At 47.9% G+C, this 24,691-nt stretch overlaps 1 protein-coding gene across 3 annotated transcripts in view; it reads right to left on the bottom strand.

Annotated features, from left to right (window-relative positions):
* Positions 1–299: 299 nt before the first annotated feature.
* Positions 300–24,691, bottom strand: part of KLHL18 (kelch like family member 18) — a 45,968-nt gene continuing 21,576 nt past the window's right edge. The window contains exons 2-10 of one of the 3 annotated variants that reach the window (XM_056129431.1): positions 24,057–24,187; positions 20,406–20,546; positions 15,267–15,465; positions 12,682–12,842; positions 8,578–8,714; positions 6,957–7,194; positions 3,567–3,671; positions 1,660–1,771; positions 300–988 (exon numbers count right to left, since the gene is read on the bottom strand). In XM_056129431.1, the coding sequence (XP_055985406.1) occupies positions 602–988; positions 1,660–1,771; positions 3,567–3,671; positions 6,957–7,194; positions 8,578–8,714; positions 12,682–12,842; positions 15,267–15,465; positions 20,406–20,546; positions 24,057–24,187 (1,611 nt within the window). In that variant the 3' untranslated portion in view covers positions 300–601. The remainder of the gene's footprint in view (positions 989–1,659; positions 1,772–3,566; positions 3,672–6,956; positions 7,195–8,577; positions 8,715–12,681; positions 12,843–15,266; positions 15,466–20,405; positions 20,547–24,056; positions 24,188–24,691) is intronic. The other 2 variants (XM_056129432.1, XM_056129433.1) reach the window with 2 other exon arrangements.

Raw genomic sequence — 24,691 nt, 5'->3', positions numbered from 1 at the left:
CTGAAACCCCCAAATGAAACAAAGAAAAAGCAGGTTGCCCCTGTTTTTCATGCCATGGGAGCCAGGAGATGGCAAGAGGAGTTGGAGGACAGCCAGCCCACAGCTGTGGCTGCATCCTCACAGGCAGGTGGGCACCGGGCGTGTCCTGCCTGTCCCAGACACATCCCACTGTCTCCACCCGGGGCTAGGCCCCTGCAGTCACCCCACTGCCCAACACAACGGGGCTGGCGAAGAGCAGGCGAGGAGCGGCATCAGATGGATGGAAGGCTCTCTGCAGGTGGGCAGCCCGTAGTGCAGCAAAGGTGGGAACTGGACTTGGATGGAGCCTATGGAGGTGTAGACCAGCAAAGCTGTCCTGTGTCACCAGCTGCGGGACCCTGAGGGGCTTCTGTCCCACGCTGTACTTCTTGAGGACCTCGAGTGTGAAGGTCACCAGAGCAGCACAGTGAGGGAAAACTGGAGCACCTGGGAAGCTCAACCTCGGGTGAGTTCGCCTTTCCACCCCTCTTCTCCTGTACTGCCCCCTCGACGAGGGACCATGCCTGGGAGGAAGTGCCTGTTTGTACCAGATCCCTGCCCCACCGCATCCTCCCTCTTGGCCTTAGATGGTGAGGAGAGGGATGCAGCCGACCCCAACCCCGCCCTCATGACACGCCATGGGGGCCATAAATGTCCAGCGGTCCGTCTCTGGGTCATACATCTCCACAGAGCTGAGGTTGGATTGTCCATCGTAACCCCCGACTGCATAGAGGCGCCCACAGCTGGCCACCAGGGAGACCCGGCTCCGGCGCGTATGCATGGGGACGATCAGGCACCACTGGTCAGTCACGGAGCTGTACATCTCGGCAATGCTGAGGAACCCGGAGCCGTCGTAGCCCCCGCACACAAACATCTTGCTTCCCAGGGCGGCGGCCCCGTGCCGACAGCGCTTGTTGAGCATGGGGGCTGCGGGGTGCCAGGTGGCTGTGTGGTGGTTGTAGTGCTCCACCTGTAGGGGGGAGAGTGGCAGAGGGGTGGGGTGGTCAGCGTCCAGGCTCAGTCCATGGTGATAGCGACCTCCCAGAGTCCAGCAGGCTGAGGTGAGACTCCAAAGGAATGAGATCTGCCGGGAGTCTATTTTGGCTCTAGCTCTGATGCCCAGATTCCTCCGTAGTGTACCTGCTCTGGGGCTCCAGGGGACAGGGGAAGCCACCAGCTAACCTGACCTTTTTATGTTCCCATCTCAGGCAATGCCTGAAGGGGCTGCCTGAGGGAGCACCACTAAGGAGGGCCAGAACCGGGCCTTCTGAATGCTATGCAAAGTATGGCCTGGATCTAAGGAAATGCCACTTAATGGCTCTTAATGGTTTATTCATAAGAAAGGCAATTTCAAACCAAATACCAGAAGGATGCAACTGCGCAAATTCACCCCTCGAGTAACTGAGTGGGGGTCGAGGTCACACAGGACTTGGGCAGCATTATATTGGAGAACTGGGCAGGGTGGCAGGACTACCCTCTGCCTCTCCTCGGTTCCCAGGAGGATTTCAGACATGACCCCTCTCAATGCTGCTGCACCCAGGGACGGCATGGCTGACACCTGCTCAAAGAACTGCCTTTCTAAAGCGACTCTCAGGGGCGGAAGGAGTGTGTGCCCTTGGCCCAGGAAGAGCCCAGACTTACACTGTTGAAGATCTGCAAACCGTCGTGGCCACCTGACACATATATCCTGCCCTCAAATACCGTAACCCCAGCAGCACTGCGATTTGAGCTCATCGGCGTCACCACTGTCCACCTTCAGGAAAGAGCCAAAGTAGGAGGAAGCCATGAGATTCGGTGTTCCTGTCCTTCCAAGGCTTCTCAGAGGGGTTGGCTGAGTGGTGTCTGGACAACCTCCCCATCTTTGTTGGTCCCTCCCCATCGCCTTTGAGAACTGCTCTTGTCTGCCAGCACTCAGAGCCAGCAAGTTCCAAGCACAGTCTTTTATACATAGGTACCTCCCGTCTCCTGGTGTTGTTCTTGGGATCACCAGTTGTCTGGTCGTTGTGCTTTATTTATAAAGCTTGGCATGTTTAAGGCCTTGGCCCTTATCCTCTACATGCCTGTGATAACTATGTTCCCTTTATTTATTTGGTTTTGGGGCCATACTCCTGGCTCTGTGTTCAGGGATCACCCCTGGTGATGCTTGGGGGGAACCATATAGGATGCTGTGAATTGAACCTGGGTCAGCCATGTGCAAGGCAAGCCCCCTGGCCCCTGTCCTACTGCTCAGCCTCTAAGTTCCCTTTAGACAGTCTCCTAGTCATTGCCAATTCCCATCCCCGCACCACTGCTGTACTATGGCCTTATACCTGTATCGCTGTAGCAGCCTCCTTACAAGGTCTGGTGCTTAGACTGGTCTCATCCCTCCCCTGAAAGTACACCCTCACTACCCCCATGCCCAGCTCCTATGTCCTTCAAGGTACTGTCCCAAGTTCTTTACTCTGGTTCTCTACTTGGTTCTACTTCCTCTCCTGTCCTGCCCCACTACTCGGCTGTTTCTCCATCATCTCAAGCACTTATTTATCTCCGAGTCTTTCCTCCTGCACATCTCTCACTCTTTCTCCATAACGGGTCTTCTTTGGAAGACACCCTCCACTCCTGTGAGGCAATAAAGGCGCGCCCCACTTTGTACCCAAGTGCTTGAGACAATACGCCCCAGGGCAGGATGATCACATAAGCCCTTAGGCCGGGTGCTATTTTAGGATCTTAGATTACTCTGCTGGAGACACAGGAAGTTAGCTAAGTGCAGGGAATATTGGTTTAGAAGAATTCTAATAAATCTAGTTAAACTAATGGGCTTAATTTTGTTAAAGATTCAAATACCGAAACGAGAAATTTGAGTCCACCCTGCCAACATTTTTCAATGAGTGTTTCACAAACTAATTCTCTAAGATGGAGACAGATGGCATATAAAAGGAGACCAGCAAGTCCCTTTACCACTTATTTTCAGTCCTGAATTAAGAAAAGAGAAGGACTCTGGTGGTATTATTTATACATACCAGTGTTTTCTAAGCTTATATGGCTAGATCTGTACTTTTTTCCAATTCACATCCGATCTACCATAAGAAATGCTCTCTTTCTCTCTCTCTCTCTCTCTCCCACACACACACACACACACCTCCCCCTTCCTCCTCCACCCTGTTTTTTCAATAAAATGAGCTTAACTGGGGCTGGAAAGATAGCATATAGTGGGTAGGGTGTTTGCCTTGCAGGCTGCCAACCTGAGTTAAATCCCCAGCATTCTATATGGTTCCCTGAGCACTGTCAGGAGTGATATCTGTGTACAGAGTCAGGATTAACCCCTGAGCAACACCAGGTGTGGCCCAACCCCTCCACCGTTGCCTCTATCAAAACTGGGTTGATTTAGTTAGAAACTATAGACCATCATATAAAAATTCCTAAGCATTCATGTGGATTAGTTGTTTTTAAATTTTATTCAAGCATTCAGAGCCTGGATTAGTAAATACTAATTATGGTATTCTGAGTCTAGAAGGTGAGTATAAAGTTGGTGAGCGAGCTCGGGCTACTCAGGGGAGCCAAATTCTTACTTGTCTGTCTCAGGTGAGTATGTCTCCACGGAGTTGAGAGATGAGTTGCCATCGTAGCCCCCACAGACGTAGATCTGCCCGTCCAGCACAACGGTCCCCATGGCACTGAAATGAACAGAATGGTCAGTCCAGATGCGCAGTCTCTCGTGCTCATGGAGAAAGAAATCAACAGCCTCTCTTTAGAAAGATCTAAACCCCAGGTTCTGTGACTCAGCAAAAGCATCAACCTGCAGGACAAGGAACTGCCCTGTGGTGGTTCTGGCTTCCCACCCACTGCCCAGGGTTACATCGTCATCTCTTTTCAATCCCTGTGAGAAGAGAAGAAGTGTTCCTCTACCTTCCCAGGCTCAGGTCTAATTCACTGCTAAGGCTCAGGCTAAATTTTTCTCTCCTCAAAACTCAGCGAAATGAGTCTCTGAAAGCTCCAGGCCTGGGGAAGCTTCTTTATTGTGGTGCCTGGCCAACCCAGTCATTCACTCACTTTTTCCGTCATTTACCAGGTTTCCACTGCACACACATATGGCATGTGCCCTCATGTTCCCTCCGAGGGCACCAGGTTTAGTGCTTAGAGCTCTACAGTGCTATGATCTGATACTCAGAGGTACTGCCTGGTAAGTGGAGAACTCCTGGCCTTCATCAGTGCCAGCCAAACACATCAGAGTGGCACATTGTACGTAACGGGTCCTCAATGCAGTTACTGGTAACCATAATTTTTCCTCGCAACTCATCTTTTCATTATGCATGGCTCTTAATTTGCCTAAGTGGGTGTTGAACAGTTCCTGTTCATGGTGCACTTATTACATGTGTCAAATACTCCAGCCAGCTCCTATCCTCACCACACTCTGCATGGAAATATCTCTATAACCAACTATAAAGGCAAGTAGGTGCAGCCCAGGGAAGCTGGACCCACTTTTCAAAAACTGTCTAGAGAGAAGCACGCTGCAATTTAAATAAGACAAGTCCAGCCTGACTCCCATATTTTTCACAAGCTCTACTAATATCCAAGATCCAAGTCTGGTGTTATCATATAATCCTCCACAAAACCTCTTGAGAAACAAACAAAAGAGTGCCTAGTTGTCTGATTTGCAGTTTTCAAACAAATCTATGTGTCTAATAAGCAGGAAAACAAAGGATGCTGGTCTCATCACCACTCTTCAAATGTACACAGTGAATCAAACTGATCACACAATGACCCTGAAAGGGACACTGTAACTGACTCTTCCTAGACAAGCCTAAAAAGGACTTGCCTTGGAAGGACTGTGGCAAGATCATGACTTCACTACACATATTATTTGCTAAGTGAACCCAAGAAATAATACAGGAGGGCTCCAAAGTGATAGTGCGACAGCCATTCTCCTTGCATGCAGCTGACCAGGGTTGGATCTCTGGCATCTCATATGGTCCGCCAACCACCACCAGGAGTAATCTCTGAGTGCAAAGCCAAGAGTAATCCCTGAGCATCACCATTTATGGCCCCCAAACAAAAAAGAAATGGGTCCAACAATAGAAGAATTAAGAGCTGCCACAAAACTGTGAGATTAATCATCAAATAAGTCACAGATACAAAAGCAAAGAAAGAAGAGTTTAAAATGAGGATCATTGTGAACTAGACCCATGGGAGCAGCCTAGATGACTAGAAGGGAAAAAATGATGGCAAGAAGGAGGATGTCACGAACTAACAGGACAGAAATTCAAATAGGATGTCAGGAGAAAAGTGATTAGGAACATTTTAAAGCAGTCTGTAATTTACAAGGGATGGCATAGAACCAGGCCCATACTAGTAATAACAGGGCATTAATCACAGCAAGGAAAAGGAATGAATGCCCAGAAGACTCTCCTCCTGGCCCAGAGCACACATACAAGGAAAAGCAACTGATGGCAGTCAAAGGCATACAAGGCTGGGAATGTGGAGCAATAAATCACTCGAGGCCCCAGAAAGCTGCACAGTCTCCACAGAGCAGGACAGAAAGCACCTGAGGTAGAGATGGTGGAAAAAAAGATCCACAAGAAGAACAGACCTCACAAACAGATTACTTTCTTGCCCCAAAAACCTACTTGGATCCTTTATGAATCTTTTATTGTTTCAAAGACAGACACCTCCCAGCTCAAGGTCACAGACTTAATGCTGAGTGTGAAGAATGCTGAGTGTGAAGCACCCTTATCGTGATCATGACACTTTTACATAGCAGAGAACTTCCACAGACTCTTCTTCCTCACCACATGTGAAGTTACTTCATTCCTTTTCCCGCCATATCACCTAATCAGTAATAAAAACTAAGCATGGCCAGACAACATGGTGGTCTGCGAGGCAAATACTTAGACCACAGAATTATAAAGCTGAAAGCCCTTGAAGAACAACTGGTCTAGTGCCCCTTTCAAATAAAAAAAATTCATGAGTGTGCATGTGCGTGTGTGCGTGTGCACATGCATGAAATGGGATGAAAACCAGGGCCTCACATATATGGGGCAAATGCTTTACCACTGAGTTCTATCCCAAGCCCCTCTTTCCTCTTCTCAGTCTCAGGAAGATAAACATCAGAGTCAAGATATCATGAGGTCTCATGAGGTCTCACCAAGGGCAGAAGAGTGGAAGAACTGAACAAGTTCCATCCTTGAGAAGTGTCGGCCCTCTAACCCCACGCTCCCACCACCCAATCATGTGCCACAATTCCACCCATATCTGACAGAGGCAAAAATGTCACCTGCCACTTCAGCATTAAGAAAGCTAAATTTGAAGGTCCTCCCATTCCATTTCTTATTCAGAAAACATGAGCAGGCAAATGATGAAGAAAACAAGTATCTAGTCTGTGTTAAGTGACATATAAACTTGGTTACTTCCAATGACCTATGTGCTCACGCCTGGGGAATGTGTGATGACCTCAAGTAAAGAACTTTGATACTATGATTCATCTACTCCTGGCTGGAGATCTTGGGGGCTGGAGTGGGGAAGGGGGATAGGAAAGGAAATATCAAGGAAAATACCCTGGATTTCCTTTTATCACTAATAAAGTTAAATCTTCCTTATTCCCCAAATTTCAACTTTAATCCCACCTCTTCCCTGAAATCTTCCAGATGCTCCAATCCAGTTTCTCTCCCTCCTTGAATCTTCCATAATACACATTTCCAGTCCTTATCTGGCAATTAAAATAACAATACAACTTCCACATGTCCATGTCTTGACTCCCCAAGTTCCTCAAAGACAAGGCAGGCATTTAACGTTTAAGCAGATGGGGGCGTGCTCCCAGGAGGTGCCGGCAGAGGCTGGCCTGGCTTGCAGGAAATTCCTAGGCCAAAGCTGTTTTACTTTATTGTGTGCCCCTGCTTGTCTAGCATGGTGCTCCCCAGAGGCTCATGTGTATGCTCGTGCTGCACCAATCGCTTCCAGAATACCTTCTCTTGCTATTCATGCTTCCCACTCTGGTCCATGTGTCCGTCTCTGGGTTGTAGACCTCCACAGTGCTCAGCCGGAGTTGGCCGTCATAGCCCCCGATGGCATACAGCAGCCCATCCACCACAGCCACGCCGACGCGGCTGCGGGCTGTCGTCATGGGATGGCACTTCTCCCAGCGATTGGCGACAGGGTCGAACACTTCCACCACATTCAGGGAATCACCTGCATAAAAATTTGCTACTCAAATTAAAACAAATGAGACCGCTTGTTTAGATCACAGCTGATGGGCATCACTAACAAGACGCCAGATGCTCCTGACCCTTGTGGTTCTTCCCCCACCTGTTTGTCAGAAGGGCCCGCCAAGCAGTTTCGGCGAAGATAACCTCAAGCCTTACTCCTTAAGGACGATCAGAATCAGATGGGAGGCATTTCTGCAGAGGCCAGTTTCAAGTTCTAGCAAGGTATTCCACACGCTTCAAGCCAGAGAGGAAGGGGGATACATGGTCTCCCCAGGGCAGGAGACTTGCCCAGAGGAAAGGACATAAATCCCAACGCTGACCTTTCGCTCCCTAGATGGCCAGTGGCTTTCTCTCTCTGCCTTCAGTTCTCACATGTGAAATGGAGAGTTACGGAGACGCTGTCGTGAAGATTAAATCGATATAATAGGCAAAGCACCTAACAGCTCAAGAATATACCAAATGCTCAATAAACAGTAGTTATGATTGCAGATAACCCCCCTGCCTGTTAGACTCTGCTTTAAGGCACTAAAAGATCCTTGCCATCTGCCTACAACTATTAGTTGAACTTTTCTGAGTTGTTTGAAGTTAAGAAGAAGCAGCAAGTTCAGACCCACCTCAACACTAACTTTCGAATGAAAAACTAAACAAAACTCCAACAGCTCCTCACCCCCCACAAACCTGGACTAATGCTGAAGAAAGGCCTGGCCTTCCCAGCAGCCACGATGGCACCCTGAGCCCCCTCGTGCCCCAAGTAGGCAGGTGTCCCTGCTGCCCTCCCTATTGTACCTCTGCTGCCCTGCAGCAGTGTCAAGGTGGGTGCTGTCTGATGCAAGAGCTGTCATAACGCTGACTGTAAGGCATGTGTGCGTTTCCCAGGAGGAAGAAGGGGCAGAAGTGGAGGCCCTTCCGTATCTGGAGAGCCCTCCTAGTGGCGGTATTCTCAGAGCCAAGCTCACAGTTCCCTATGACTCAATGTGATGAGCCTGGTAAGAGAATCAGGTCACTGACTGCATCCTGTCCGGGCCATAGGAAATGCCAGACGGTGTGGGACAAGGTAAAAGAGTGCTGGCTCGGGAATTGGAGCCTGAGTTCTTGTTCTGTCAAAATACCCATGTGAACATAGGGCTCTGGACCTCCAATTTCCTCGCTGCAGGGTAAGGAGCTGAGGCCTTGGGGACTTGGCCAGGCCTCCTTGGCACCAACATTCTGATTCAATGACATGAAGAGCTGACTCCATAACTGTGGAGCAGTGACATACAGTGAAGAGGGAGGGGTGGTAACAGGGAGGGAAAGGAGAGAGGAGCAGGGTGAGCCTGGGTTGCTTGCTGCTCTTGATCCACAGAGCTGAGTCAGGGTGCTGCAAAGCGGAGTTGCAAGGTACCTGCTGAGTTGAGGCCCCCCACAGCATAGATCAGCCCAGTGATGGACGTGCAGCAGCGAGGCCGAGTTCTGAAAGCTGGCAGGTGCGGCCGGCGCTCGGGCATGAGGTGATAGTCTTTTGCTTCATCCACCAGGTCTCTGGAATAAGAAGCAAGACATTAAGACAGAAGGTGTCTTCCCCATAGGGGCCATGTTTGCATTTCTTTTGTTGGCTTCTGGGCCACACCTAGCAGTGCTCAGGGCTTACTCCTGGCTGTGCTCTGGGATCACTCCTGACAGGCTCAGAGACGACCTGGGGAGCCAGAGATCAAACTTGGGTCAGCCAGGTACACAGCAAGATCCCTACCTGCTGTATTATCTCTCCACCTCCACACCATATGCATTTCTCTTTGTGGGGAGGTCTTTTTGTTTGCTTTTTTTTTGGGGGGGGGGGGCTACATCTGGCAACCCTCAAAGCTCACAGTTGGCTCTGTGCTTAAGGATCACTCATGGCAGCACTTGGAGACCTACACGGGATGCCGGGGATCAAACCCAGGTTAACTGTGTGCAAGGCAAACGCCCTACCCACTGTATTACTGCTGCTGCCCCGAGAATGAGTACTCTCTGAAAGGCAGATGCCTGGTGGGAGGAAAACAGGGTGTTGGCTAAAACAGCTGACCCAGTGGAGGTTCAACCAGCCTGTATCCTGACGCCATCCGACCAGCTCTTCCTTTCCATCCCTATGGCTCATATCCTGCAATTAACTATCTCATGCCCAGAAGGTTGCAATAGAAACCAACACTGCAGACAGAGGATCCTGCCTCCTGCCCAGGCCCCTTCATAGTATATCCAATTTTTAAGAACCTTCAGTACCTATCCACTGACTACAGCATAAAGGTACAATTCTTCAACAGCACTCCTTAAACTGTTTATCACAGGAGCCTAGTAATACCTCCACCCCCTCCTAACACACAAGTTGCAATGTTTGCACCCAGGCACCAACTTCCTGCCAAACTAGGTGTGAATATGACAAGAAATTTGAGAGGGGTGAATATTTTTCTTTACTGTTCTACTTGCAATGCAGAACCACAAAATCTATCCCGGGTGGTACTCAAGGGGCCAGGCAGTGCTGGAGATTAAACTCAGGGCATCACATGTGCTAGGTATGTGTCCTTCCACTTGGGCCACATCTGCTTTGTTGCCTAGGTCAAGCTCTGCTTTGATAATGAATCTTCCAGAGGGCTGTCATTTTCTTTCTGTTTCAATTTGTTTTTGTTTTTGAGTCACACCTTGTGATGTTCAGAGCTAAGTGCTAGCTCTGCAATCAAGTATCACTTCTGGCAGGCTCAGGGGACCATGTGGAGTGCCAAGGGTCGAACCCAGGTAGGCTGCACGCAAGATGAACACCGTATCTGCTGTACTATGGCTCCAGACCTCAGGGCTTTCATTTTTCTGAGCTGTTTTGGTGGCTCTGTTGTACCATGTCATCTTTGGTTTCCTGTAAGTTTACTGGCTGTGTAAAATGAATGTGCCCCCCACTTGCCCATCACTGTAAACGGGCAAACCCACTTGAGGCCAGCACACTGACTAATGTTTATTTATTTATTTTTGTTTTTTTGGTCACACCCGGTGATGCACAGGGGTTACTCCTGACTCTGCATTCAGGAGTTACTCCTGGTGGTGCTCAGGGGACCATATGGGATGCTGGGAATCAAACCCGGGTTGGCCATGTGCAAGGCAAACGCCCTACCCACTGTGCTATCTCTCCAGCCCCTAACTAATGTTTACTGAAGAGAGCAAGAAAGGCCAGGGAGAGCTCAATGGTGTAGACTTTGCATGTAAGAGTTCTGGGTTTGATCCCTGACACTGAACGGTCCCCCAAGCACCACAGGTGGAGAGTGATCCCTGAGGACCTTCAGATGTGGCTCAAAACATAAACCCAAAAATGACAACAAGAAGGCAATAAGCCCCAGGAAGTTATCACAGCTATCAGTATGGACAGGGTCAGAGTGCACTGTAAAAACACAAGTTTATAGATAGCCCAATGAATGGAGATGCTGGAAAAAGTCCCCAAAAGCTTAGAGGGGGAAGCCACTTTTGCCTTGATGCCCCACCCTTTATCTGTCAGGGGTAATAATTGGGTTCTTCCAGTTCTAGACAGAAGCAGATCAACACGCAGGCCACAAATTAGGATGGATCGCTCCAGATCCTTCCTCCTCTGATTGGAACAGGTAACTTAAGTGGCCCAGTTGTCTTCTCTACCCACTCATCTGCAGCATTCTATATAGGCCCATTTGATGAAGGCAGGTAGATTACGGAAGGGCCTCTATTCTCCCCTCCCCCAATCATGGCAATGAAATTTCTGAGAAGTAATAAAGTCACCAGTCTTAAGTCTGACCCACCTTGTGGACACAGAAAGCAGATAAGACTTTCTTCAGCAGCATACCCTGAGGAGACTGGACCCCTCCCTACAGAAAGGGCCTGAAGGAAATTACTGGAGAACTCTCAGTTTCCTTCTTTGATTCCTTCCTTTAATCTGATTAACCCTCAGCTAGCCCAGACCAGAGAAGGTGGGACCCATCCTCCAGAGAAGATCCAGCAGGAACAAAGGTCAAGAAAAGAAGTTTCAAAGACCACTTCCAACTCTACCTCCTTGGAAACAACCCTTGCAACAGACTCTTATCTAGCTAGAAAGCCCCACCTGGGGTTGGTTTGGAAAAAACCTATAAAAGTCACCTTGAGCAAAGAATGGGAGCGCGTATGCTACCTGAGCTCATGTGCTTGTGCCCATGTGGCTGAGCACATATGGTGCCCCAATGTCCCCTTTTGAGATGTGTTCTTTTATGCTTTCTTATCTAATACTGGGGTATGTGCAGGAGCTCCTCCACTGTTTTGAGAAGCTGAAGTCTCTCTCTCTCTCTCTCTCTCTCTCTCTCTCTCTCTCTCTCTCTCTCTCTCTCTCTCTCTCCTCCCTCTCTAAAAACCCCCCAAAACCTCCAAATAAAATCTGTTTTACTTCACTGCTCGTCTACTCCTGAAATTATTTTCTGTGAGGCAAAACAAGAACCTGGTAATCCTGGGTAAGGCCTACGAATGACTTTCCTTTCCTGCAAAGAGCAATTCCTCATCCCAAACTGAGTCCACAGCTCCCTGAGAAATCCGTTGGCAGGGATCAAATCCCATGCTGAGGAGACCAAGTGGACATCAGGTGTGGCTTGACAGCCACCTGGTGGGGCTGGTTGGTGGGGGGGGGGGGGAGGCTCTATCCTGTGCCAAGTAGGGGCTCATTTTGATGTAGGCAGCTAGACAGGGAAAGGCCCTGGCAATGAAACCTAGGTCAACAAAACTTCTGGGAGGAAAATTCTAAGGCTGATCCACCCTGAGGTCTTTCGGAAAACAAAGACCTGATAAGACCTTCAGCAGAGGACCCTAAAGGAGACTGGACCCCTCCGCATGAAGTTCCTCAAACCCTTGGACCTCTCCCTTAATCTGATTAAGACTCCAGAACTTCCTGATCAAGACGACCTTCCAGACAACCAAGAAGAGCCTATAAAAGTCACCTTGAACAAAGGAGGGGCGCGCACATGCTGCTAGAGCCCTGTGCTGCTTGCGCCCATGTGGAGGAGTACATGCAGTGCCTGAGCACATGTGTCGCCCAGCACATGTGTCGCCTGCATCTTCCCTCTTGAGGTGTGTATGTATTTTCATGCTTTCCTATCTGATCCTATCTGATGCTGGGATGTGTGTAGGGGCTCTCTCAGCCCTTGGAAAAGCCCACATTCTCTCTGGAGCATGCTTCTCCCCTCCCCCCCACCCAAAAAAAAACCCTCCAAATAAAGTCTATTTACTTCACTGCTTGTCTACTCCTGAAATTCCTTTCTGTGAGGCAAGACAAGAACCCAGTAACGCTGGGTCCCAGATGGCAGAGGTGGATCGGGAGAAAGTGACCATCTCGCTCCTCCCCGCTTCACGTAAGTCACCCGTGGGGCCCACCGACATCAATTTCAAACTGTATCAGTCCTAGTCTTCCTAGCTGGGTCTCAGGGTAGCAGAAAGTGACCATCTCTCTCCCTCCCCGCCTCACATAAGCCAGCCAAGGAGGACCATCAACTTCACATTCACTCACCTGCATTTGTGGCAGCAACGCACCAGGTCCTCCTGTTGTACTCGGTCAGCCAGGAACTGCGGCCGGCAGAGGGGCAGGCGGATATTGGAAAGCAGCTCAGGAAGGCAGGGCCCTCTCTGGTCCCGGTCATATCGGACCCAGGCCAAAGCGGCTTCAAAGACCTGCCGTGATCAGGAGCAGAAGATCTAGGAGCAATTCCTACAACCCAATGGCTGCAACATCCCAGAACCCACCATCTCATCGTGGCCACACCTACACAGAGAGTTCCTTGGACTTACTAATTTTCCTCCCCTGTGTCTCCTGAACTTGCTGTTTTCTCTCCATTTCCCCAGCCATTCCATTTAGCCAGGTCTCCTGACCCAGCTGGAGAGAGGTGAGGTCATTTCTTCACAGCTTCTTAGTTCTCCCGGCTTCCTAATGAGAACCTACCAGTGGTTCCTTCTTCCTTTCTGCACAGCAACTGTCTGTTTAACTTCTGTCCTGGTGCTCCTTTACCCCCCTCCCCGACTCTCTCTCTACTTCCCAATATTTGAAGGCCTGGCTCCCAGTCCAAGTCCACCAAGGCTCCTCCAACCGCTTCAGCCACAGGATATCTCCCTTTACCACTGCAGTGAATGTGAGCTGCCCCAGGCAGAGGAATGGAGCACAAGGCCTTGCTCTGGAAATGAGCCCCTTTCCTCAAGTCACCGGGCCCCTGCTACCAAGCTCAGGGTTACTGGGGCTCAGTAACTGTCCTCCTGGAGCTCAGGGCTCTTCCTGCCGAAGCAGTTTCAGATAGATCAGGACTCTGAATTTCGAGTATCCTAAGCTGCTTGGCCATGGCCTCTGGTTAGCCTTCACGGCTGCCTGAAGCTGCTGCCTGTCAGTAGTGGTGTTTCCAGGGTTAAACTTCCCCTGCCCCTTGCAAGGCCCCTCACCAACACCTGCTCCAGGTGGCACGACTCACCATCTTCTCAGAACTCAAAGCAAACAAAATGGGTGGCCCTTAGGGCCAGGGATGCAGCTAGAGTGGCAGAACATATGCCCTGCTGAGTCTGCACCACGTGGCCCCTGGGGTACGGCTGAGTATAGCTCCGGAGGGCCCAGCAACACTGAATGAGAGTCCTGCTGGGTGACCTTGAACTCCAAAACATTGTGGGGACCCCCTTCCCCAAAACTAAATGAAAAAGGGTTATCCTTCCCTTCTCTCCTGCTACCAACACCCTACAGACTCATTTAGGCTTTTCTGAACCACCTCGGGAAGTCATCTTCCTTATCCTCAGAGGACCTTGCACAAGCTTCTTTGCTGACAGGTAATTTAGGCTCAAAGGACTAGTGCCGCAGCTGTGCATGTGGCGGCCCCAGGCTCAATGTCCTGCACTGCAAGGTTCCTGCCCCTTAGCACAGCCAGGAGCAGAATCCCCACCCACTCCACCCCAGCTAAGCTCTGAACTGGGAGTAGCCGGAGCATGGCTGGGTGTGGCCCCCAAACCTAAGTAAATAAAGAGATACTTAGCCCTCCACCCTACCCCAATTCCTCTCCCAGGCCCCGCCATAGCTCAGGCCTGGTTCCTCACCTTTCCTCCTGCATGGGAGCCTTGAGGTGTCAGGCAGCTGCACTGGTCCACGTGCCATGCTCTAATCCCACTCCCCTGAATCCCATCTCTAACCCGACCAAGCCTAGCTCTTTAAAACAACTCACCTCCACTCTGCACCTCCACCACGCTGGAAAATGCAGAGCAGTCTTGACACTGATGCCTACATCTCTGCCTGCTCCCTCTCCCGAGCTCTGTCCATCTACTCGCTCTCCTCTCTGAGAAGACTTGCTCACACCTCTTCACCTTTCCTAACACGACTTTCTTATCCTCACTCTCAGTTGAGGAAACAGTATTTGTGGGGCCTCCCGCCCCTTCCCTGCACCAAGCTCTTCCTCTCGAGGGTGGCAGGTTTGAACAGCCTTCGCTCCCCGCCCCCCCCCCCCCCCCGTCAAATATATACCCCTGTGCATTCAACAACTACCTTCCCTTTCTTCTACACTGCCACTTCTTCCCCACTCTCCTCCAGACAATTCCCATCGTATCATTTCTCTCCACCTTAGAGTCAATCTTCTCCTCTGGATTTTCCTTTCTAAATGCCCACCCCCACCCCCACGGCCCCAGTGCTCTGCTGGCTCTCAGAATAAGACTGTTGAGAAAGTTAGCTGTATTTATTTGGAAGTAAAAACAAACACAGCAGCATTGTTTCTACCAATAGGAAAAAGGCAAGAATCCTAACGTCCAAGTATGAAGGATGCAGGGAAAATAAAAATAACTGAATAGTGATTTAGAGCACGCTCAAGTGCAGTAGAGAGGGAGCTTTGCATGCACAAGATCTGGGTATGATCCCAGCACCAGCTGGTTCCCCAAACAGAGTGAGGGGTAGTCCTGGAGCATCGGAACCCCCTTCCAAATGAAACAAGTTTTCATGAAAATTGTTTTTCATATGCACACCCATAACACACAACAGGGGCACATAGGTCATGAGCTTTACTTTGTGGAAACATAACAGAAAGTGAAGGTTAGAGAGAGTGACTGACACTGGGTTGCCCACCCCTGGGCTCGACAGACCTGCTCCTCTGATCTGACATTCAGCTCATCCCGAGACACCAGCTCAAGCACATCTTCCAAGGGCAGCGCCAGGAACTCTTCCGACATGGACACCTCTACAAAGTGCTGGTGGATGAAGCTGTTGGCGGCGTCATACAGCACAGCACACATCATTGTCTCCGCAAACTGGCGCACACCTAGGCAGTTTTTTGGGTGAAGCCTTTTGGCATTAAAAAAATAGAGATGAAAAGAAAAGTTAGGGGAAAAAAGAAATTTTGAATAGTTGTTTTGAACTATCAGATGATTCTGAGTAGACACAGAACCTGAAGGAGGAAACAAACAAACGAAAAACCAACACCGTGCTTTGTCCTCAGCTTTGTTGAAAACTTCCCGTGTGACATCAGGTGCACCTCTCTGGAACTCAATTTGTAAAGCAAGATTCTTCTCAAAGGTTCTAGTCACTTGGGCCCAGTGCTCCATGCATCAAGGTACAATGTGCTACTTCGCAAGTCCTGGGAAGCAGCAATCGGGAGAAAACAGGAAAACCCGTTCGCTCTCCTTCAGCTGCTAACATTATTTATTTTTTAAAAACTTGGGGCTGGAGCAATAGCACAGCGGGTAGGGTGTTTGCCTTGCACGCGGCCGACCCGGGTTCAATTCCCAGCATCTGGCCATTATTAAAAAATGGAGAGAAAAGCATCCGGGGTGGTATCTGGTAAGAAGGTGTTATTTCAACGTTCCTTGGGACTCTTACTAATATGGCATCTGAGAAAATTCCAAACGAGCCTAACATGGTTCTGGAAATTTGGTGAGAGTAGCAGATCCTCGGGGATGAGCCTGTTCTCATTCTGATCATCTGTGGAATGAGGCAGTATTTATCATATTAAAGTTTCTCAGATTCGGGGCTGGAGCAATAGCACAGCGAGAAAGGCGTTTGCCTTGCACGCAGCCAACATGGCCGACCCAGGTTCGATTCCCAGCATCCCATATGTTCCCCCGAGCACCTCCAGGAGAAATTCCTGAGTGCATGAGCAAGGAGTAACTCCTGAGCATCGCCGGGTGTGACCCAAAAAGAAAAAAAAAAAATCTCAGATTCAATTTTCATTAGAATGCTTTCTCTCTTTCTTTGCCATGTTAATTTAAGATTATGGGCATGAGTTGTACTAAGCGATCAATATTCACCACTGCCCCGTGGCAGCAGACTCAGGGACTGAAAGAGCAAATCACCTCTGCAGCCTGGTTTTACACTGGTCTTGATTCTTCACAGATGTTGCTTCATTCCAGCCTCAACGGGCTCTGCCCACTGCTGTGGAAATCTATATGGATTTCCAAAGGCCAAGGAAACGTGGACACTGAACAATACCAAGGCAGCAGCACGGCCAGGAGCAATCATAGGCCTCAAGGTTAGCTGAGTCATTTGTCAAATAACACCTCCCTCCTGGAGCATTTACTGTGAATGAATAAGACTTGTAAAAGCATTGTATAGTTTGTGGTAGACAGGACAAACTTTCTCTGAATGTCTCATGTGTTTCACTTATCCCTACTACTCTGATATCAAGGCAAGACAGAAAATTCTGGGGCTAGAGTGATAGGATAGAAGGATTTGCCTTGCATGTGGCTGACTCGGGTTTGATCCCTGGCATCCTATGTGGTTCAGGCCCACCAGGAGTGCGTCCCGAGTTCAGAGCCAGAATATGCCCTGAGCACTGCCGGATGTGCCCTTCACTACCAAAAAAAGAATGAAAATACCATGGGAGAAAAGGAGAAAAATAAGGGGGAAATGCCACAAGCTGAAAATTGATAAATCCAAAGATGTGGGAGTGATCAATACTGTTGATTTCCATAAACTCCCTCTCATTTCAGGATTCCTGTACTTGATCATTGCCTATCTTTAGACTGGGCTTACCATAATGTTGAACATGGAAAAAAAAAAAGCACACCCTGGGGCCAGAGCCATAGTATAGCACATAGGGCACTTGCCTTGCACGTGGCCAACCGAAGTTCAAACCTGGCACCCTACATGGTCCTGAGTACCACCAGGAGTAATTCCTAAGTGCAGAGCCAGGAGTAACCCCTGTACACTTCTGGGTGTAGCTCAAAAAGAAAAACAAAACAAGATACACCCTGAATGTTCAGAACAAGGCTTTCACATCCAGTCGGACGGGATGGGGGAGAGACTATTAGTGAGGCATCTGGAGGTGCAGAAGGAGTAGAGAGAACAGGAGGAAAGGGGTAGAAGGGACAGAGGGGAAATAAACTCAAATAGCAAAGCGAGACACAATTTTCATTAACTACTCTATAATCGCCTTCCCTGCAAACTGTTATGCATGGAGGCCTTATAAGACAGAGTGCTTTATCAGGGGTGGGAAGCTGTTATTGGAAGTAAACTGTGATTTGAATTGCTACTCAAATTAAGTAATTTAAATTAAGCTGAATTAAGACAGTTCCTTGAATTAAGTAAATTGGAAAAGCATTTGCTATTACCTAAGAGAACAGTTTTGGCAACTGCTTTATGAGAATTTGTTTTCCCCACAGTGCCAGGGATTGAACCAGGTCTAATGCATGCTAGGGAGAGAAGCCTTTCTGGAAAAGATACTGCTCTAGCATTCTCCTGAAAACAAAAAGGCTTAAACACCTGAAAATTGCTGGGAAAAGGGTCCTGAAAAAAAAAAAATCAAACCCAACTGCAAAGAAAAACGAAGGCCAGCGTTTATAATTCAAGTGGTACAGCTTAGGATGTGCGAGGTCCTTAGTAGGATCCCTGGCACTCGGCAGGGATCTTCACAGCTCACAGAGTCCTTCCAGACTTAGGAGCTATGGGGAAAATCAGCAGGTTGAAGCTCTAGCAGAGCTACCTCAGCAGCAACTACTCTAAGTGATAATAGGGACCCAGCTTCTCTGGGGTAATAAGTCTTTCCCACTATCTCTCACAGTGATTTCTCTCAGGACATCACTAACTGAACCTTGAGACTAAAGGGTCCTTGTTCTTATCTTTTCAAGGGCATATAAGAAGGGAAGTGGGAGAATCCATCATACTTTGTAGCCGGGTTCAAGGAGAACAGAAGCAGTGATGGAAGCTATTTGAGAGGGAAATACGAACAATACAAATCTCTGGCAGGAAATAAAGACAGGAATAAGGTATGAGCTTAAGCTTCTGAAGGAGTGATGTCGGACTGAACGAAGAAAACATCAAAGACCGACTCAAAAACCAGACTTTTGGCTTCAGTACTTTTTCCTAAAATAAGAACTGTCCATATCTGAAAATCACCTTTTTATTTGCTTTTTGGGTCACAACTGACAATGCTCAGGGGTTACTCCTGGCTCTGCACTCAGGGAGGTGTTTAGGGTACCGTATGGGATGCTGGGAATCAAACCCAGATCAGCTGCATGCAAGGCAAATGCTGAACTAGGCTCCAGCCCCAAAAAATCACTTTTAGGTCAGCCTGGATCCAGGTTGTCAGTGATGATCTTAAAAGCCCCTAGGTGGAGCTGTTGTTCCCATGGTAGGAGTGGCTAACTATATCCAGTCCATAATGCCTACTAAATTCTCCCTCCAAGTTTTATGGTAACATTCACAGACAGAGATGAAATTCAGTTTGTGTCTTTAAGAAGCTCAAATATGAGACCTGAGTGATAGTACAGTGAGGCAAGGTTATTTGCCTAGCACACGATCGACCCCGGTTCACCAATTCCCAGTATCCCATATAGTCCCCTGTGCACGGATAGGAGTAATTCTTGAGTACAAAGCCAGAAATAGTCCCTGAGCATCACCAGGTGTGCCCCCTCCCCACGCCCAACAAAACAAAACAAAGAAGCTCATCTCTCAATAGGAGAGATGGTGAGTGTCCTGCACCTCAAATCCACAGGCTGCCTCTAGCGGCAGGGCCAAACCTGGCTCTATAGATGCATGTGCCCTCACTGCATGGCCTCCATCCACAAACCCACATCACCATGAAACTGCTCACTGTGCTCAGCAGAGGAGTAAACCGTGTGGAGATACTACCACCACCACTATTACAACTGGGTGCACACACAGCAGCACTCAGAGATGTCCACATCCACCACATAGGCAGGAAGTGGCAGGCGGGCTCCAGAGCTGAGTGGATGAGACTGGTGGAGTAGGAATGGGAGACAAGGAGGTCAGATCTCAGAGGGGATGAGGCTCGGGAGGCCTTATCTGAGGCGGGAGGAATGCAGGCTGGTTTTTAGGTCAGGCATCTTGTGATTAGAGAGAGGCTAAGCCTCAAAGGGCACCATGGACAGAGGGATGCTAGTCTGATTTCTCCCTGTCTAGACCGAACATGATTGCCACTCAATGCCTCTTTTGTAAACCACAGCACCCAAAAGGAGAGAGAGAACAAAAGGGAATGCCTTGCCACAGAGGCGGGGTGGGATGGGGGGATGGGGGGTGGGAGGGTTACTGGGATCATTGGTGGTGGAGAATGGGCACTGGTGGAGGGATGGGTACTCGATTATTGTATAACTGAAACCCAAGCACAAAAATTTGTAAGTCTACAACTGTACCTCATGGTGTACAGGGAAACCTAGACCTACTACTCATCCTGAACCTCTAAAATGATTTAACCTCTAAAGTAATTTAAAAGTGGCTTCTGCCTTATTATTACGAGTTGTGCTACTTGAGATGGAGAAAGAGGCTTATTTGTTCGGTCATCACAAAGTACCAGATATGGTAGAAGTCATAGCCATGGTTCTCTGACAAGCATACAATGTTCTACCAAGTGTTTGAAACAGAGAATTCCAGAGGATAAATTTTAGGAGGCTTCTTAGAGAGCTGAAGAAAAAGGGAGGTCAACAAATTCAAGGAGAGAATTAGGATCTAAACAAAGATGACTACAGAATAGTTAGAAAGCACTCAACAGAGGAGTTTGGTTTAGAAGTCAGGCAAATTAGGGCCTGGTCAGACTGGAAAGAGATCAAAAAATACATATCAGGTCAAGGAAGGGTTTAGACAGAGACCAGCAAAGCATGTTTTTTAAAGGTTCACCGCAAAGAATTAGGCGCAATACTGGATTTCAAGAAAGGTCATTTTCATAGAGTACCCATCCCAGCTCACTCCCTTTATAAAACTCAAAATGGTCCAGAGATACAGCAAGCGAGCAGCAGGGAATGGTCACCCTTGCCAACATCATACCACCTTACCGTTCTCGGAGGAACGTGCAGCAGGCGTCTTTGATGCTCTGTAGCTGCAGGAAGCTTGCGCCCATCAGCAATGACTGGACATTCTGCTGGTCAATGGCAAGGTGGCCATTGTAGGCAAAGTTGATCAGAGCCTCCAGGGCACTAGGAGAAAAAGGAAAGACGCTCTTCAAAGTTGGGTCTGAACTCACAGGAGACCAAGGCTGACTGACTTTACTGCCTGGAAAATGGGTGGGCTTTACTTTAAAGACTCAATCTTGCTTTTGGAGAATATATCTGGGTGGAATAATGACTTCCCCATAGTCAGAGACTCATTCCACTTGATCAATTTAATGTCCAAATAATTTTATTACAGAAAATTCTAAAAGGAGAAAGCAATCACTGAATGAGTGAATGCTGGTCATTTTGCTAGGCTTTTTTTTTTTTTTAATTTTTATTAGTGAAACACCATGAGTTAGAGTTGTAGACTTACAAATTTTTGTGCTTGGGTTTCAGTTATACAATGATCGAGTACCCGTTCCTCCACCAGTGTCCATTCTCCACCACCAATGAACCCAGTAGCCCTCCCACCCCCTTTCTCCCCATCCCTCCCCGCCTCTTGGCAGGGCATTCCCTTTTGTTCTCTCCTTTTGGGTGCTATGGTTTGCAAAAAAGGCATTGAGTGGCAATAATGTTCGGTCTATAGTCTACTTTCAGCATGTATCTCCCATCCTGGGAGGATCCTCCCAACTCCCTTTACTTGGTGCTCCCTTCTCTATCTGAGCTGGCTAGATAACTTTTAATCCCTATAAACCTGAATGCATCCACTGTATGGATATGATCACATAAAATTTAATATGCCCCTTCCCATATTGCTACATCGTATTCATAGTTATCACTTTCAGTGGCTGCTATGTAGCATTCCAAGTTGTAAACTTGCTATAATTTTTTCCTTTATTTTTCTTCTTTTGACCATACCCAGGTCAGTGCTTTGGGGCTGGGGATCCAACTAGAGCCTCCAGTATGTAAAGCAGGAACTCCAGCTTGCTGAACTATCTCTCTAGCCCCTACTTTTTTTCTAAGTAGGGATAACAGCTATTACTGTTTAATTGCCATCATAAGTAATATTTTTTATTATTTTCTTGGGATAAATTTCCAGAACATTATTTCCATTGTTTTCCTTGGCTTCCAATTTACAGTAAGAAAGAAATCAGGGCACAGAGTCATAGTGCAGCAGGTAGGGGCTTGCCTTGTATGCAGCTGATCTGGGTTCATTCCCCAGCATCCCATATGGTCCATCAGGCGCTACAAGGAGTAATTCCTGAGAGCAGAGCCAGGACTAACCCCTGAGCATTGCCAGGTGTGGCTGGGGGAGGGGGGGTTACAAATTAAATACCATCTATGGGCTTGGATGCAGCCTGACTCTGAGTGACACCATTACCTCCTGGTCTTATGCCACTTCATTCCATTCCAAAGTACTAAATGCATTCTCCCCTTAGGGTCTGAGCACTTGCTGCTCCCTTTGCATGAAGATCTGCTCTCCTAGACATCTCACTCTCTCACTTTCATTAAGGTCTCGGCGCAAATGAAACCTCTTTGCCACGGTCTCCTCTGATCACTCTGAAGTTGAAGAGCCCTCCACCATCAGCCACTTGCCCCTACTCTGCTCCAGTTTTCTCATGGGACTCTCTCTTCCCAGCTCTACCATGCATGGGTTTGTTCACTGCCAGATCACTATTAGAAAGCTGGCCCTAGGAAAAGAGTGCCTTCTGTCTTCACACTTGTTGTGACTCAGTGCCCACTGCAGCAAACATCTCAGGGGCTCAGTTGGTCACTGTTCAGTGAAACACCCAGACTGTGTACAGTGATCAGTGTGGCTCCTGAGACTTCAGAGAAGAGAGGGTGCAGCTGTCCCCAGAAACCAGCCCCTGCGGCTCTCCTCACAGGAAGCTGACTTGGAATGTCCACCTTGTAGTGGACAAAAACTGGACACAGTCACAACAGATATGGACTCCTCTCTATGAGCTGATCACCTCCAAAGGCCCCGAGGGGTCAACAGTCTCTTCAGTTTTTCCCCTCAGTTTTCACCATTATGAAATTATGAAGTTAGGTAACGCATGACAGATCACTGGGTAATGTTTCAGAGTCACTGGCCTCTTTATTATCTCTCCTCCCCCAAGAATATCAATGCCCTTAGTCAGCCTGTGTGGCCTGATTACTACTGCATTCCCACACCCAAAAAATGTCAGGTACAAAGGAGGTGAGCAGTGGAACCCTGGTTACAGCTTCGATTATTAACACACAACCTCAGTTCACAGATTTGCAGCAAAAAACATTTAAGTCACATAAACAAGTCTTTTTCCTTTCAAGGTTCAAAATGTCATACTAGGGAATATGGTTATATTGTCGTCCTAGAGAATCAGGAAAGCATTTCTATGAAGAGGATCTGGAAGTAACTCTAGATGAGAATATAATTAAAAATAAGTGCCTAAGTGATGTGATTTCAGCAGTCTCATTACTGTATCATGACCTAAAACTAGAGCAGAATTCTCAACTTTGTCATTAATGACATTTGGGGCTAATGATTCTTTGTTTGGAGGCTTTTTCTGGATACTGAAAGCTGCTTAAATGGAATATTCTGAGGTTTCATCTCTCTGGACTCAAATTTTCCCATCAACAGAATAACAATGTATTTGACACTTATCTTGTCCACATAGTAGCTATCAGTAACCAGTAGATTATCTAAATTAAATTAAATAGTCCTTAGACTTTAGTCCTACTAGTCACATTTCAAGTACTCAATACAGTGTAGCTAATCCCTATTATTTTGTCTGGTATCAAGAGAGTATTTCCATTACTGTAGCAAGTTCAAAAGGGCAACACTATTCTAGAATGATAAGAAGGGTGATAAATTAAGACACTTATTTGAAAATAAGTTTGCCAGTTAAAATGGCTAGCCCAGAAATTATACAGAATTATATACCATCATCTTCAAATCCAGTCTTAGTTTAGAGAAGTTGGGCTCTAGTTCCTATTAAGTGCATTACTCTAAGAGTAATAAAAATAGCATCAAAACTCCTCACTTTGGGGTTGGAGTGATGATACAGTGGTGAGGGCATTTGCCTTGCACATGGCTAACCTAGATTCGATTCCTGGTATCCCATAAGGTTCCTTGATCCTGCCAGGATTGATCTCTAAGCACAGAGCCTGAAGTAAACCCTGAGCACTGCTGGGTGTGCCCCCAATACTAAAAAACAAAGCAAAAGAACAAACGAACAAAAATAACACCAAACTCACATTGAACTCCTTAACTATCTCAGGTCTCTCGATCTGGTTTATCATTTTTTTTGGGGGGGTGGGGGGGGGGCATACCGGCTGTGCTCAGGGCTTCAGGGCTTACTCCTGGCTTTGTTCTCAGGGATCAGTCCTGGCAGGTCTCAGGAAGACCACATGTGGTGACAGGGATCAAATCTGGGTCAGCCATGTGCAAAGTAAGACAGCTAGACTGTTTCTCCAGTCCATCCAGCTGCAGTTCTGACTTGTTTATTACTCGCCTACTGTGTTCAAGAGCTGTGTGAGACACTGGTCTGCTGCAGGCCCACAGACAGCACCAAGCACAGGCTGATGCTATACCAGGAAAGCAGCTGGTAAAATCCCAGTGGAAGAATTTTGTACCTTGGGTCCATTCCTTGCATTACAATCTCATCCTGTTTGCACTCCATCATGTCATTTGTAAACATAGCATGGAAGTATGGGATTGAGGCTGCCAAGACGATCCGGTGAGCACTGAATTTGTGGTCTCCGATCTGTAGGCAAAGTGGAAAAAAAAGAAGAATATAAACATAAAATCCCAACCTGCTCCCTTCCACCACTTAGCCCCTGGACCACCATCCCAAGACTCTGGAAGGTATCCTAGTAGAGGACAGCTGAGACACAGGAAATCTTGAAGCACATTAACTTCAGTAAGTTCAGGTACAGTAGCATTGAAATGGCTGAGAATACTTTGTGACCTGGAGGCACCAGGCGATTGTTTTTACTCACACTTACCCCTCCAGACTCCTCCATCAGTTTAAACACCTGTTTCCTGTAAGGGCATCCCAACTCTAGTTTTATCAGAAGACAGGTGGAAGAAACACTGAGATTCCTGGAGCACCTACTGGAAGGTTCCTCAAGAAGAGGAAGTATATATTAACAGGAAGGAATGAAAACAAACAAGACCAGACTTGCAGAGGGGGCTCAGTTGAGGATCAAGGACAGAGTAGGTACAAATGTTGGGAAATTACTGGGCACCAACAGACTAAGGTAGCCAA

This window comes from Sorex fumeus, unplaced genomic scaffold (genome assembly GCF_029834395.1).
Source record: "Sorex fumeus unplaced genomic scaffold, SorFum_2.1 ptg000072l, whole genome shotgun sequence".
In the NCBI taxonomy this organism is placed as follows: domain Eukaryota; kingdom Metazoa; phylum Chordata; class Mammalia; order Eulipotyphla; family Soricidae; genus Sorex; species Sorex fumeus.
The sequence above is the reverse complement of the archived record's forward strand: the minus strand, read 5'-3'. Positions and strand labels throughout refer to the sequence as shown.